Source organism: Thermobia domestica, chromosome 15 (genome assembly GCF_964235325.1).
Source record: "Thermobia domestica chromosome 15, izTheDome1.hap1.1, whole genome shotgun sequence".
NCBI classification, from domain to species: Eukaryota; Metazoa; Arthropoda; class Insecta; order Zygentoma; family Lepismatidae; genus Thermobia; species Thermobia domestica.
This window is the reverse complement of record NC_137468.1, coordinates 132,834,714-132,850,201: the sequence shown is the minus strand read 5'-3', so window position 1 is coordinate 132,850,201 and position 15,488 is coordinate 132,834,714. Positions and strand designations below refer to the sequence as shown.

Below are 15,488 nucleotides of genomic sequence, written 5' to 3'. Positions count from 1 at the left end.
CAGGTGAATATCAAATATATGGGAATTGAATTATACAAAACTATCATCAATACCCTAATATTTTCCAGGGTACATTAAGGCCGCGTGTTCTTACCCAGGGCTGCTCTAGAAGGCCCTAAACTTCTACAAAGGGATTTTTTAAAGAAAATTTTCCCGATTTTTTTACAAATTTCCCTCTCCGTGTATGTCATAGGGCCATGGACAAGGTTCCATTTAGCAGATTGCCTTGTTTTGAAGAGAATGACGTACTAATCATGCAATTCGGGTGGGTAGTGCTGACGCAGTAGCTACCTAACAAATACTTTCCAAACTCCTGGAAAAATCCCATCGTTAAAAGGATTAAATCCCTCCCCCACCCTGTTGCCGACCCCTCACCCACAGGGACTTTTAGTATGTTGTTTAAGACACTTCCTCCAACAACTGTGCCAAATTTCAGAACTACACGATTTTTTCCCCCTATTTTTCGTTCGTTGCCTGGGCTACAAAGATACCATTGCCAACTGACGAGAAATTTCACCGTAGTGTCAACCTACATTCGTGCGCTCTTTAGTATTGTCACTTCCACTGATTTCAAGTACGAAAAAAGGTAGCTAAAAAGGAATAAAAGTACGGCCAGAAAGAATTGAATGAAATCTTTCTGATTTTAAGAAAAAGTAAAATTTTATTTCCATCTCCTTTTCTTTCTTTTTTATCTATCTCAACCAAAGAAAAATATTTTAATCAAAAAAGGAAAGAGAGCGGAAATGTTGTTGCAGCTTAACGCGAGATTCGAACAACTTGTGTCCCCACCGGGAAACGAATCCAGGACCCTTTGATTACAAGGCGGCGAGCGTAACCACTCATCCACGGGGCACTCTGAATATAAAGGCAGTAATAATTTCAGGGGATGGTCTGCGGGATGTTTTTTCAAGTACTTCAGTTTTATTAGGTTTATTATTATTATTATTATTATTATTATTATTATTATTATTATTATTATTATTATTATTATTATTATTATTATTATTATTATTATTATTATTATTATTATTGTTTAACCAAGCTACAGCCATAATCTATATCTTTCCAAAACTACTAACTTATTTGTGTTAAATATACTCTAAATGTAAAACTTCTTAGGCCAAACACTGATTCATGAAGTGTTTCTCGCAACATCTGATTTTGATTATTAATTATATATAGGCCTATGTATTCCTCGTCGGGAAGGAAATTTCAGCGAAAATTGCTGCAGGACGCATTTCATATTTCTTTGATCTTTCGTACATTGAAATTTCTTTGAGAGTTCGTAACTGACTGTGACTTCTGTTGGGTTTCATAATAGCATTGGTTTCAGAAGCTACACCAGGAAATAGGGAGACCGTTTGGTGTGGTGGGTGGGGCCAATAGCTTACCTACTGTATCGTCTATTGTCGCGCTAGATGACTCATGTCAGATTCCAGACGAAATTCTTCTCTGTTGTGTCTTTGCAGTGATGCCAATTCCTTCAGAGCCGTTTTCCCTTCATAAGCTTCAGAATTTCCCTTTTCCGGACAAAATTTCCCTTCATCCAAACCGTTCAAGTACTGTATTTAGTAAACGTATTTTTAATCGTTTTCGCTTCCACTCCCTCACCCCAATCTTATAACCACATACAAGCAGATACCTGACGCCTTCCTTTGAGCTTACGCAGAATTTGAACTTGATTTGTTGTTTAGGTATTTAAGGCATCGCGATAGAGGAGGGGAAAGAATATGGAAAGGTGTAGGCTAGGACCTATGTTAAAGTGCAATCTCTGCATTTGCCTGGTGTGACTGAGGAAAACCCTATAAATACCTCGGTCAGGACGGACAACCTTAATAAATCATAAAGAATATAAAATAAATATGTAAATTTAATTTTTATCCTAGATATCATGATAGATTTTAATATTAATGTAACCTAAGGTACAAAGGAAATATTAAGTATATATTTGGTATGTACTTACTTAAGAACAGCACTCCATTTTTACTGAAACGAATACAAACAGTTACAGAGAAAACTGGAGCTGCTACTGTCTTTGGCTGTACACGAGGAATGTTCGTAACCACAACACAAACTAAATCAAAGTTTAGAGATGCGTAATTCTTAAGAATTTATAATTCTGTGCGCACAGTTACCAGAAAATTTGTAAACTTACACAAACACACATACACTAATGACTCAGTATTCTCCCCTGTATACATATTTACATTCACGACACGCAGATTTTCTTCTCACATCGATTAATCCTCTTCACAATCAGTTTTCTGGTTGGGAAAACATCTTCTGATTGGGAAAACCAAACTGTTATAAAAGTTGGAGTGATAATTTAACTGAGAAATATTTCATTTTATTGCATTGCATTTAATTTAACAATGGGAAGATTAATTTTGATAAAAGATCTTAAATAAGGATTGTTGTAATGTTTCGAATTTAACTGAATATGTTGATCGATGTGTAATGTTGATAAATATTAACGAATGCAAAGCAAGATAACTTGTGAGAATTTATATGAAATATGTGCAACGGATTATGTTTGGAATAAATACGACGTTGAATTTATACTGAATTTTAATTAGATTAATCAGATACGTAAATACATTCAATCTATAAATGATTGAAGAGGTTCAAATTTCTCTGCAATATTGAGAGATTACAAGCAATTTCCCTTTTTCCCTTTTCTCCAAAATTTACTCAAAATTTCCCTGCGCCAAGGGAAATTTCCCTTCAATTGGCATCACTGTGTCTTTGCTAGGGAGATCTTAAGTTGACAAAACCAGAGCACCACACAATATGACGTCACTAAATGTGATAGTAAGTTGAGCAGTGTTTGCAACTGATTTGGTGTCAACTTATTAATTTTATACTAGAGTAACAGACCGGTAAAGAAAATATGTTTAAAAATGATTATCTGTTAATGAAGTAATATACTTAAAGAGATATTTGTATATTTGTATGAAAACATAGCATTTCCACACGCGATATTTGATGATGTGCTCCGCGAAAGATTTGTTGCCACAAAAAATTTGGAGATCCACAATATATAATTGACATAAAAATTAATGATAGGTCTACATCATATTAATATGTGACAGGCCCTTATCCATGGGGTCTAGGGGGAAAGGCCCCTCTAAATTTTTACGGTGCTAGTCCCCTAAAATTTTCACAGTGCGCTTGCAAATGAAGTATAACAGGGTGCAAAATTTCAAAGTCAGACACACTCGCCAATCCAAAAATAATGGTCGCCAGTATCTCTCACGTACAAATTGAGATGCCCCCCCCCCTAAAAAAAAACGGCCTTTGGTTTGACAAAGAAAGACCACATTCCGTGTTTTCTCTCACTCAGTGACAATTATTTTCTTACGAAACAGAAAATGCGCTGCCCTGTGAGTTCAGGCAGAAATCATTCCTACTGAACACTGGTCGCCAGCTCTAAATTTCTAGTCGCCAATTTCTAGTCGAAAATTTGTACGCTGAGCTATAATATGATGATTAGCTATAATACGTTTGGATCGGGAATCCCTCCCAAACTTCTACCGGGCTTCCCCTAGATTTATGGGCTGGCTACCAGCCTAGTATGTGATAAGTGACAGGGCCGTAACTTGAGGAGGGAGAGGGCAAATGCTTTCCCAAGGAAGCTCCCCGCCGTTCGAGGGGACCCATTTTAAGACATTTTCTTACTCCGTATAGGATACGAACATGAAATTATAAATGAAGCATCGAATATGTCCACTATATTACATAAACAAAACAACACATAAAATATAAATAAAACAAAAATGAGTCGTGGGCCCATTTCAATAAAAAAAAAAGTTTCTATTAGGGGCCCTAGAAGTAATGTTTATTCGTATGGCTTTGATATTTGTCAATTTTGCCCCCTTAATTCATTTGTCATATATGGAACGGGATCAAAGGTGTAACTAACGACCCGGGCCCATAAAGAGTAAGAGAAAGATGGAAAGAGGTAGTCAAAGATTAGAGAAACAACTTTTTTCTAGGAGCATCAAATACGCGTATTAATGCTTACCCCCCTCCCAAGAAAACAATCTAAGTTACGGCGCTGGATAAATGGATACAGGTGTAGAATACATAAACATAAAAACAGTGATTAAAATGAATGACTGCGTGTGAAAGAGGACTGTACTACTAATTTTTAAAAATTATATAACGTTTACTGTATGAAGAAACCAATGGTGGTGTTGTCCTATTTTATGAATTTGAATTTGCAAAATTTACGAAAGAAGTATGTAATATATTTATCGAGTTCTGTAGGATTACGGGGAACCAAAACTACGTAAAAACACAATGTTTATAGGTGGAATGAGTTCATGTTGCGGAAAGATAATTGATATTGATATGTGAATAATTTGTGAACTGAGTAGACTGGAAATGCCGTGTGCTGAATGGAAAATTTTGCAATTACTATTTGCTTTTAATTAGAATGGACAAATATAACGTGCATTGCGGCGTTCTAACCCGACTTCGCTTGCTAGCGCTCGCTCGTCAATACCGTATTTATTTATTTATTTATTGATACAAGTCATGGCCATTACCGGCATCTATGGCCTTAAGCACGTCAGGTTGGAGGGATGACATCGTCGGCGAGCACACAATCACGGTACGGGGGAGGGATATAAGGAACGGATAAGGAAAGAAGTGGCCTGAGGCCTGTAAATTAGATACCATCCCGGCATTTACCTGGTGTGAATGAGGAAATCCCAGGAAAAACCTCCTTTAGGATAGCTAGCCTGAAAAAGCTGTTACACCTTTTCGACCGACTGACCCTGCCGGAAATCGAGCCCAGGGCCAAAGGCGAGAGCATTAGCGACTACTCATGCTCAGCAATACTGTCTGAAACTCTTTAGTTAGTGGTATGTTTGGCTTTAGGTAGATTAACCTCAAAAACATTTAAGAAAACAGCAATGATTTTCAACAAAAAATGCTTTCTCCCAGTAATCCGACATATGGCTAGTTTTCAAAGCACATACTGAGAAAAAAAATTGTAGGTAGCGTACTCAAAACGGTAGGTTACATGCATAATTCCTGTAGTTTTTGGACTTATGTACAGCAAACGTATAACTGAAAACGCATGTTTTATAATACTTTCTGTATAAGTGTTCCATCTATACGTACTTTCTTTATGAAACAATATAGGCGGTCAGGATCTCACATGCAAATCGATGCAGAATGTCCATAGTAGAATAGAATATAGCTGCAGAATGTAACATAGGTGATATACGGAAAACTGTTAGATGTCAGACATCCTGCAATGGCATGATCTAACATCTAAGGGCAGTGCGTATATAGCATATGCTCCATACTGATTTCTGTAGTAAGCAAGAGGATTTTGTATATTTGTACAATATACCGCTGTCCGGAGAACGGATTTTTCTTAGTGTGCAGTTCATAAGCAAGGGCGCCCATGTTGGGGTTTCCAAGGGGGGCAAGTATAAGCGACGTTTCAAATATAGTTTCAAATTTTGCTGTAAGTAATGTAAAAATTCTATTGGGTTTTTAATATTCCCAAGTACAATTTCCTATTAGGGTGCGAGCGCCCACCTTGGCCCCCCCTGTTGGGCGCCCTTGTTCATAAATAATGCATTTATGTGGGTGCTGAACCGGTGGGTACAGTATCTCTTGATAAATCCATTAAATATTGTGCGTGTAATCCACAACGCTCACAGATATAGGCGGGAATCATGTCACTTAATGACCTTCCCATTTTAAGGCAGTAATAAATGCGAAAATTGTCGATATGTGATTCACCTACTTTGATTTTGCGAATAGTTCGTACTATGTGCGACTTTGTCCATGCGGCATCTAGGGTATGGTCGACGTCGATAAGCTAATAAAACGAAATACTTCAAAAGTTGAAACGGTGGGCGCGTAAACGTAAACCTCGTGTAGCTTAGGTATAGGCTGCATAATTACTTTATTACATCAGTGTTAATGTGCATCCTTAAATTGGGATAGAGCAGTTTCCGCAGTTCAGATCAATAATACGTGGACAAATTCATATTAGTTTGAAACCCACATTTCTCGATGAAAATAGCGTCATCACGCCTTCTAGACTGTACATGTGTTGGCGCATGCCAGTGATCCACCAGGAACAGGTAAAATTCAGGGGCGCTATGAGATAATTGTTCAAAAATTACATTTTTTTAAAAGATTTATGGGTGCACACTTAGTAGTAGTAATAATAGTAATGATAGTATAGTAGTAGTAAGGCAGTAGTAGTAGAGTAGTAGTTTAGTAGTGGCCAGGCCCGCAATCAGAGGGGAGCCAGGTCCCTCTAAACTTTTTGTGGCCCCTCCAGACTTCAATAAATTTTAATAATAATAAATTTTGTTATTAATACAAAAAACACAATTTAGATGCTTATAAGATAATTTTAAAGACTTGGCCCCTGGCCCCCGTAACATATTCACGGTCCTCCCAAACCTTTGTAGCTGGTTTCGACCCTGGTAGTAGCAATGATAGTATAATAATAGGCAAGTAGCAGCAGTAGTAGTAGTAGTATAGTAAGGCAGTAATGGTAGTAGTTGAGTAGTAGTAGTAATAATAGTATACTAGTAGTAGTAGAGTAGCAGTAGTTCGGGTTAGGTTAGGGTAGGTTCAGGCAGCGAAATAGTCATATTTCAAGTCCCTTGTACATTAGTTTGCAGCCCTGGAATAACGCCCTTATGGAGAGTTTCATAGAATTAAAGCAACATCTTATTGCTGTATCTATGTTCACAGATGACTTACATATTCTGCGCCTTCATAAATAAATTCTCTAAACATTTGTCTTTTGTTCTGAATCAACACCTTTTACCTGTAAATTGTAATTTTAAAAATGTCCACGTATTCTTAATCCCGTTTCTGCCACTCCAAAACACTTACTAAACCTACAAGAGTTCATTTGGTGCTAAAATAAATTAATATATTATGAATGTCAGTACTCTTATAAAATAGAACATAACTGAGTAAACCTGAAATTTCAATCTTGATACACGTATCAGTGCGCAGCACGAAATGATATATTTTTTAAAAATCCCCGCGTTCTTCCCGCCTTTGATGGGACAAGCCGCAATTATTTACGCATTATTCAGTGCATTGTTTGTGTACCTATAATCTTGTTCGTTTGTTGAATGTAAAACGCAACTCACACAACCGCTGTAACAACATAATGTGTTTTTTATTGTCCACCAGTATACGAACAAGTTCCATGTATCTTAAATTATAATCCACCTTGGCATATTTTCTCAGCAGTAATACTGTCAACAGAGCTGCCTTGCTTATGGATACACTGCGCATTAAGTGGTCCAGGGTAGTGACGACATTAAGTGACGTCATGTCCTGTTGCTGTGGTTATGTCAACTTAAGAACTCCCGTCTTTGCTATTGTGCAGTGTGTGGTGGAGTGTGGTCTCTGAACATTCGGCATTTTCTTGATTGTGTTCATTTACTTACTGTGCTGTTCTAGGAACAAAGTCTGTGTGTGCATAGGTGCGTTAGTGTCTGTTAATACATCAAAATGGAAGAAATTACAGCCAGCACCTGTTTTAAGCGTAAGGCCGAGCCTCCATTGCATCCGAATGCGACTGCGAACACGAATGCGAATGCGAAATGTGAATTCATGTGTCTCTACTACATCCGAAGTTTTGTGAATGCGAATCAAGTTGCAATGTTTCTTTCAAACCTTCAATGTGATATATTTTTGCTTTAAAATTCATATCTTAAAGTTTTCAGACCAACGATAATAATAATAATAATAATAATAATAATAATAATAATAATAATAATAAATTTCCTTTGTGTGCAAAATAGAGTGAATGTCGCTCGTGTTATTATTATGCTTCTGTGGTAACCGCTATTTTCACTTTAAAATAAATTAATTAAATAAAATTTGAGATTGCAAAATCAACCAACGTTCTAAGAAAATTTTCTCCAGGAGTAAAAAACCCATTTTTGCTGTTTCACACATATTAGTAAATAATTACATGTATTCGTAAAATCATTATTTGAGGAACGAAGAGGAAATATAAATTGAATAAAAAGTTGCGGTTCGCGTATGAATTAAATCTTTATATTTTAAATAGAAAACAAAGAATATATATATATATATATATATATATATATATATATATATATATATATATATATGTAGTGTGCGAATTAGATAACCTATATTGGGGGGATAAAATTAGGCCAAAGGACATAGTCTGAAGGTTCAAATTTCAAAATGAGACAATAAATGCCTTACTCCCCATATATATATATATATATATAATATGTGTGTGTGTGACCTGTAATAAATGAGAGATTTATTAATTTAATAAATCTACCGACAATAACTATATACACACCCCACTAAACCTTTCTGAACGTGTTTTAATGTTGTACTCACTCTTGTCCTCGTAGCTCTCTAAAGTTTATTTAGTTAATAATTTGGCTCGAGCGATAGCCGTGATCACAAGCATATGTTAATTTGTCCACTCATATTGAAAGCTTCCACTTTGCATTAATACATACAGGTTGCGAAAAGAAACCTACTTCAGTCTTGTGAAAACCACTAAAATTATCAGTTAAACCGGACTTTTTTTTTTTAAAGAAAATCTAGATATTAGCCTATCAAATAAGAAATGGATTGTTGCTGGTACCGATTTCTCACATCAAGGTCAAATCGAAGGCCAAATATTTAAAATCTCTCAATTCAAATTTCGAGCTTGTGCTTCTACTTCCCGCTAAAGCTGTGCTCATCACAGCTTTTTTTTTTTTTCTCCAAATATCGATTCCGTGATGGGCACGGAAAGTCAACACTTAAAAATTACTTTACTGTTAGGTTGAAGATGAGTTGATTCACTATGGGCTACGTTATTTAAATAAAGTAAAACATTACACTGAAGTTTTTCAGACAACATTAATTGCGTGGACAGCAAACTGTACAGCGAAAAGATGGAAAAATGAAGGGTTAACTTTTAAAAAACCCGCTCCAGTTGAAATGCTTATACAGACACGGACAATGACACAGAGAACCAGTCGTATTAACAAATGCTGAAACAAATCTTGAATTATTCGCTTATTCACCTAGAAATCACCTTCATTAACATGTCTGCTCACTAGGAGCGTATCTACCAGCGTGTACGTTAACATATACGAGAGAATACCTATATCTCAGATTTTGAGTACAGTTTCAAAAGTTCATTTCCGTAAACTGTAAAAGCAGTGATTACTATGCTAATTATCACAAATTAAATGCAACTTTTGAGTTGCATACTCACAACCTACTAGGGAATGAAGACCATGTGCTAACAAAGAGTACACTGGAAAATGAAATAACATGTTATAACAAAAATTAAAATAAGATGATAATCGATACAAATATAGAGGATGAATGTGACATATCCGAACTTCGCCAAGTATGGTAGAAGAAGCTATTTGTTTACTTCTTCTTGGCCAACCGCTAAGAACATTTATAAATCTATATGTGGCTTTGTTATACGCAATTAGGACATTCAAATTCACAAACGATGACGAACTGAAGGGTACGAAGGTACAGTTGCAAGTAACGACCGTAGTCATAATAATATAGTTCTACTAAACAACATTGAAAATAGTGGGTAATTAGGTGGTAAGTAGAAATGACCAAAACTGAACAGTTTACATCGAACATTTCGAAATACAGCTAGAAGATTAAATTTACAAGAAATAACAAAAATCAGTGAAATTTGGAGTTACACTAAGCATAGTTTGAGGGGGAAAGCGAGCATCCCCGGTGGGGATACTTCAGCTGACTTCTTTGGGGGGGAACAAAATATGATTAGGGGGGAAATCCCCCTCATCCCCCCCGGTAATTCGCACCCTGTATATATATATACCTTCCAAACCAAGTTCTTTACTTACATCTGCCCATAATTTGTTCACGATTTGTCGTTTGTGGTAATCTGGATGAGCTTGGTTCACAATGGAACTTTATCAAATACACAAGTTATTAAAGCATCAATATCTATTTCCATTTTTATTTTTATCTCCGCACCTCGCAACGTCGTCTGCTTTCACGCAAAACAAACTTTCTTCTCTCACGTAGCGCTCAATTTCCCTCCAGACGACCCTCCGTTCGCACGAGTTCTGACGAACAATACCAGCATGTTGGGATCGTTCGCATTCGCATCTTTTCGTCGGTCTTCGCAATTCGCAGATCGGAACTAGTCGAGCCGTTAGGCTATGTGATCTGTGACTTGGCATCGCTGTTCCCATAAGACCAACAGGTCACTCTTGTCTGGATAAGCTTTAGGACCACACTCATTGCCTATCATTCTTCACAAAATTTGCGGATTGCAACGAAGTGTAAATAATACAATAAGGAATTACGGTATTATAACTTTAATTCAATTTATCCCGAACTAATATGCAAACTTGCGTTAAATTGACACTAACAAGTGCTGAATGAAGTTCAAGTTTTTTCTTTTAAATCCCTGTATATGAAATTTTCATGATCTGACAGCACTGATAGAACAATTGAATGGAGAAAAGAGTGCAATAACAAGAAAATGTGTATCTCAAATATGGGATGAATTAGGTTATTAATTTAAGGTAGGTTTTTCTTACACTACACGTCAATTAACCACTTGTAGCACATAAAAATTATTAACCCATTTATAATAAGTGCTTGAACGAAGACTACGAATATAAAATAAAAACTATAATTCTACGTACGAAATACTAATTTTATGTACGTAACATAAACAGAGATTAACAATATGTGTAAAATTTACATGTTGAATCGATGTACAAGATTCGAGTTGTTAACTGTATGAAATTATTGGGTAAACTTTACACGTTCCAGCAGTCCAGCTGCGAATCGCTAAGTAGAATTGCTTTATGGTACAGTAGAGTAAGTAGGTGGAGTAGAGTAGACAAGATTGGGATAACTAGGTTAGGGGTAGGATCGGGCTAGCTTAAGGTTAGGTAAGTTTTGATCCGTTTTCATAAAATGAATAGAGTGTAATTTCTCGTTTCTGAGAATATACCTGCTAGAGCGGGCATTGTAAAGTTAACCCGGTCGATATAATATTGGCAGTTACATGGTTAAAATAAGTGAATTCATAAGAAAGACTGTGTAAGATATTGATTTCAACTTCTGCACACTGTAGGAAACCAGTATTTTATGCATACAGGTCAAGGTTAAGTGCATCACTCGAAAAGAACAGCTACTTCTTATCTCCCGTGCACGAGGATACTTCTTACTATTGCGCTACCTACAGAAATGATACTATATCATGTAGAAATGGTAATAGAACACACAACAAACCCAAATCATGTTGTATTCACACTCCAACATGGAATACACCGTGATCTGCGTTTCTTATTCGTATTACCACTTCTTCATCAAGTAGAATCATTTTTGTAGGTAGTGCAACAGTAAGAAGTATCCACGTGCACGGGACATCCAATGTGTGTTTTCAAATCCCCCCACACATAGTCATACACTAAGTACAAAGGCATATTACTATTCTTCCCCATACGATATAAAAAAAAAAGATATTCCTGGAAAAACACCTTAAGTACAAGGGCAACTACATCAATGTAGGCAGATCCATGTACAAGTTCCATTCGCTGACACTATTCACAAGTAATGGCACCACCGCGAAGACCCGCATCTGACCCGCAAGGGAATTTCCGCAATTGACCCGAACTGCCTTCTGGAGAAGCAATCTTAACTACCACGACCGAATGGTCGTACCAAGTTTCGGCTACGTCAACGGCCTACACCCGGACCTTCTAATAAATGTGCTCCGACAACTGGGACCCTTACGAAGGAACCCAGGAGCCGAGACAAAGATACGTGCCCTGTACGACTATTGGGCCGATCCAAGCCACGGACAAATTAGAAGAATCAAGTACTTTTTCTTCGATCTGACCATTGGGTGTTTCACAGATCTCAACGAACTGCCCAAAAAACAACAACAAAGCAACTAATTTAACAAAGTACAAAGAAATATTCTTTCTATTACCATCACTGCACCGCCATGTTCTCTTCGGCTGTTCTAAGTAGATTTGTTTTCATACTGTTTGTATTCGGAGTTAGAGGCTCAGGACACATGAAAAAGGGATGTAAGAAAATTCGGTGTACAGATAATTTGGTTTACGGAAAACTCGGTGTGGGGAAATTTAGGTGTAAAGTAGATTCGGTGTAATACATATTGAATATTACCACTTAAAATAACTTACGACACTTCATATTGTGAAAACGAAAACCATAAAATGTAACGAATAAAATGTTATTAGCTATTTCAAGAAAAGCAAATTTATTTTTTTTGCCTTGAGCAGGATTGGCTGGTTTAAACCAATAAACGAAAAATGTTCGTAAAAGTGTAAGTGTTCGTAAAATCCCCCGTGAAATCTTTATTTCTCTGACAATGAACACACACTTGTGGGTTATCACGTTTCACTCTCATATATTATTCGTATTATATTCAGACCTAATTTCCCCATTCAGTACTCAAAGAGATTATGCTACAAAAGCAACTTTTGTTCTTTTTATAACTTTATGAATATTTCTTTTGTAATTTTTTTAATAGTTGTTATTGTTATGCAATTGCAATCAAAGAAAAATTCAAAATATTGTTTCGTTTTAATATTGTTTACTGTTGGTAAAATACATCGAAGTGCCGTACTTTTTTGGGGGGAGGGGGGAAGAGGGTCATACAAAAACTCCAGAGGCATTTATTGAAATCAGCAGTATCTTTGGTATCTGTTTATGTATAAATGGGTCAGAACCAAAGTGGATTCAAATAATTCCTATCTTTATTCACTTTTCTTACTGATATGCAAATTAAGTCGTTGTATTTGTTTAACTTGGACTAATAAAAGTTGTAGTAAACTAACTTGGACTAAATTAGTTCTTCTGTACTCTGTAGTATTTGGAAATTGTCCATATGTAATTCTGTATAATAGTTTCACTTGTGCGACTGTTTATTGTTTTGTCCTCGTGAAATGGCTCATCACAATTATATTAACAAGTATGTAAAGATCAGTACAATGTATTTTTATCAGCAGTCCTTCGTGAGTGAGTCGGCAGACGTATCGCCAGTTAATCCTGGTTTCGAGTTGAAATAGAGGACAATTTCTTTCTGATGTAAGCCGAGAAACGGTTTGGATTTCGCTTTAAGCTTATGTAACCCCTTCCAGCGTAACTCGATTGTTGTATAATAACACCAAGGCGAAACAAATGTCCATATGTGATATAAATACATAGAGCAAATTAAACAAAAAAAAAAAACTTTTTTTTTTTTTTTTCAATAAAAACCATGGTTTTTGCCAACCCTGGCCTTGAGTCCAGTACCTCTTGCATGTCTTTTGCGGGATATTACTAAAAGTTACTCAGACCCCGCTGGCGGATGTCAGTTACCGATTCTTTAAATCGCCCAAGAAATCTCTCTGTCGTTTGTAGCGAGAAACCGGCTACTATAGGTATTCAACATGTGATTTATGTGTATTACCACTAACACTTAATTTGTATTCGTCAATTTCGCTTCAATATCTCATTCGAACTATAAGGTACACTGGCGAATATTTGCTGTTTTTCTTGCGGTCTGCTGATATTACCCAGGATGAATTTAAACCAGTAAACATAGTCCCATAAATCTCCCATCCTTCCTTGATCATTTGTAACAAACCGAATGAAAATCGGACTTCAGTTAGAAATTCTAGAGCCAAATGAAATCCGTGAGTATTAAAAGAATCACTATGTATATACCGTACATTGTAAGATGCAAAAATATATTGACCAAAAAAGTCTTATGGAACGGGCAATATGAAGCAGAATGGTTTTATCAGATAATAGTTGTGCGAATAGTTGACTCCTCCAATCAGACACTTCAGTTTGTTTGCCTTAAGTTAAAGTAAAGAAGTACTTCAACCCTATTGACTCTTGGGCCTCGGTGGCTCAGTGCTAGAGCGTTCACTTCTGGTGCTTGGGGTCCCGGGTTCGATCCCAGCCCCCGCCAAGTGAACTTTGTGGTGGACAAACACCGTGTGCGTGGGTTTTCTCGGGGTTCTCCCGTTTCCTCCCACTTTCTTCATTCCACCATTTCATTCATCACTCATCATCACCGTCTCGTTTAGCCTAACCGGCATAATCGTGGGACGTAAAAATCAAAGGTTTCATTTCTTATTGACTTCTTTTCCAATCAAACGTAGACACTTTAGTTGAGGCATTTATTTTTACACCTTTGAGTAACATAAATAAACTATGTTGTTTTGAAGACTTTAGATTTAAATATTTATTTATAAAATGGACATAAAATCATTAGAACATTTCTGAAAAATCTGCAATTTTCATCTTTACCCGTACAGTAACCTGCATTTATTTTTGGAAGTAGAAAATTCTAGAATATTCTAGAATTTACCCTCTAAAATACCATAAAACTTAAGTTTAAAATTAAATGTCGATTGGTAGCGATCAGTGGCGGCGTTTGGACGTTAAAAATGGGGGGGGGGCAAGATATGATCTGAATATGTGTATATCAGTGTTAGTGTTCCTGATTGTCTCTAACACTTTGTTTTACAAAAAGTTGTATAACTAATAGGATAATATCTTTTTCGGTTAAAATACCGTATATCGTGTTTCATCTATATATATAAAAGAGAACGCACAAATCCTTTGTGAACTCATCACGCTAATACGGCTGAACCAATTTCTTTCATTTTTGGGGGGTTATTAGGATTTGGACCCTAGATGGTTTTTATCATATCACTTTAATTTTTAATTACCAGTGTCTTGAGATAATTGCCCATTCAAATGTCCATACGTACAAATCCTTTGTTATTAGTTCATCATAGGTAAAAATAAACGTATTTATATGCAACCCGCATGACCATGTGACTCGGCGGGTTAACATAAATGACAGGCGCTATAATTTTAACATTTACTGCAATTTGAAAGCGAAAAAGTAAAAATTATCTAAGTAACAAAGTTTATTGCGTTCCGGGGTGACCGCAGCGAAGCGGGGTGAACGCTGCTAGTATTTAATTAAGTAAATTGACAAGAGCAACGTACATAGGTACTAACCCTTGATTTCTTCTCATGAACATCTTAAAATTCTGTCTGGAAAATTGTGTTATTAGATTATTTAATAACATATTTGTAAAACAAATAAATAGAAAGGATATTATTAATCATACTAATGAATAATGAGGCTTATTTAGCAGAAGTTATATTGAAACTGGGGATTAATGAACAACTTGCATTTTTATTTCCACACTTGCCATTAGATGTATGTTATTACTCTTAGAAAATGAAAGACAGTAAATACTACAAGCATATGCTACGACGCAATTGTAATATTTCCTTTGAATTGCAATTAAAACGCAATTCCTGTAGCTGTCTTAACTCCACGGGAAGACAATACACAATACACACTCCAAATACACACTTACGCAACGACAAATATTATATGGTACCATTTTTTTTCTATGAAAAAGTAATATATGCAAAAACTTTACATT

The 15,488-nt window shown here is 36.1% G+C and overlaps 1 protein-coding gene across 3 annotated transcripts in view; it reads left to right on the top strand.

Moving 5' to 3' along the window:
* Positions 1-10,254: 10,254 nt before the first annotated feature.
* The window catches only part of LOC145671242 (serine/threonine-protein kinase 16), a 73,558-nt gene continuing 68,324 nt past the window's right edge, over positions 10,255-15,488 (top strand). For 2 of the 3 annotated variants that reach the window (XM_081740152.1, XM_081740151.1), the window contains exon 1: positions 10,255-10,571. Coding sequence is in view for 1 of the 3 variants with exons in the window: in XM_081740153.1 (XP_081596279.1) it covers positions 10,709-10,710 (2 nt within the window). In the remaining 2 variants the exon portion in view is untranslated. Of the gene's footprint in view, positions 10,572-10,693; positions 10,711-15,488 lie in introns of those variants that run through there. The other variant, XM_081740153.1, reaches the window with a different exon arrangement.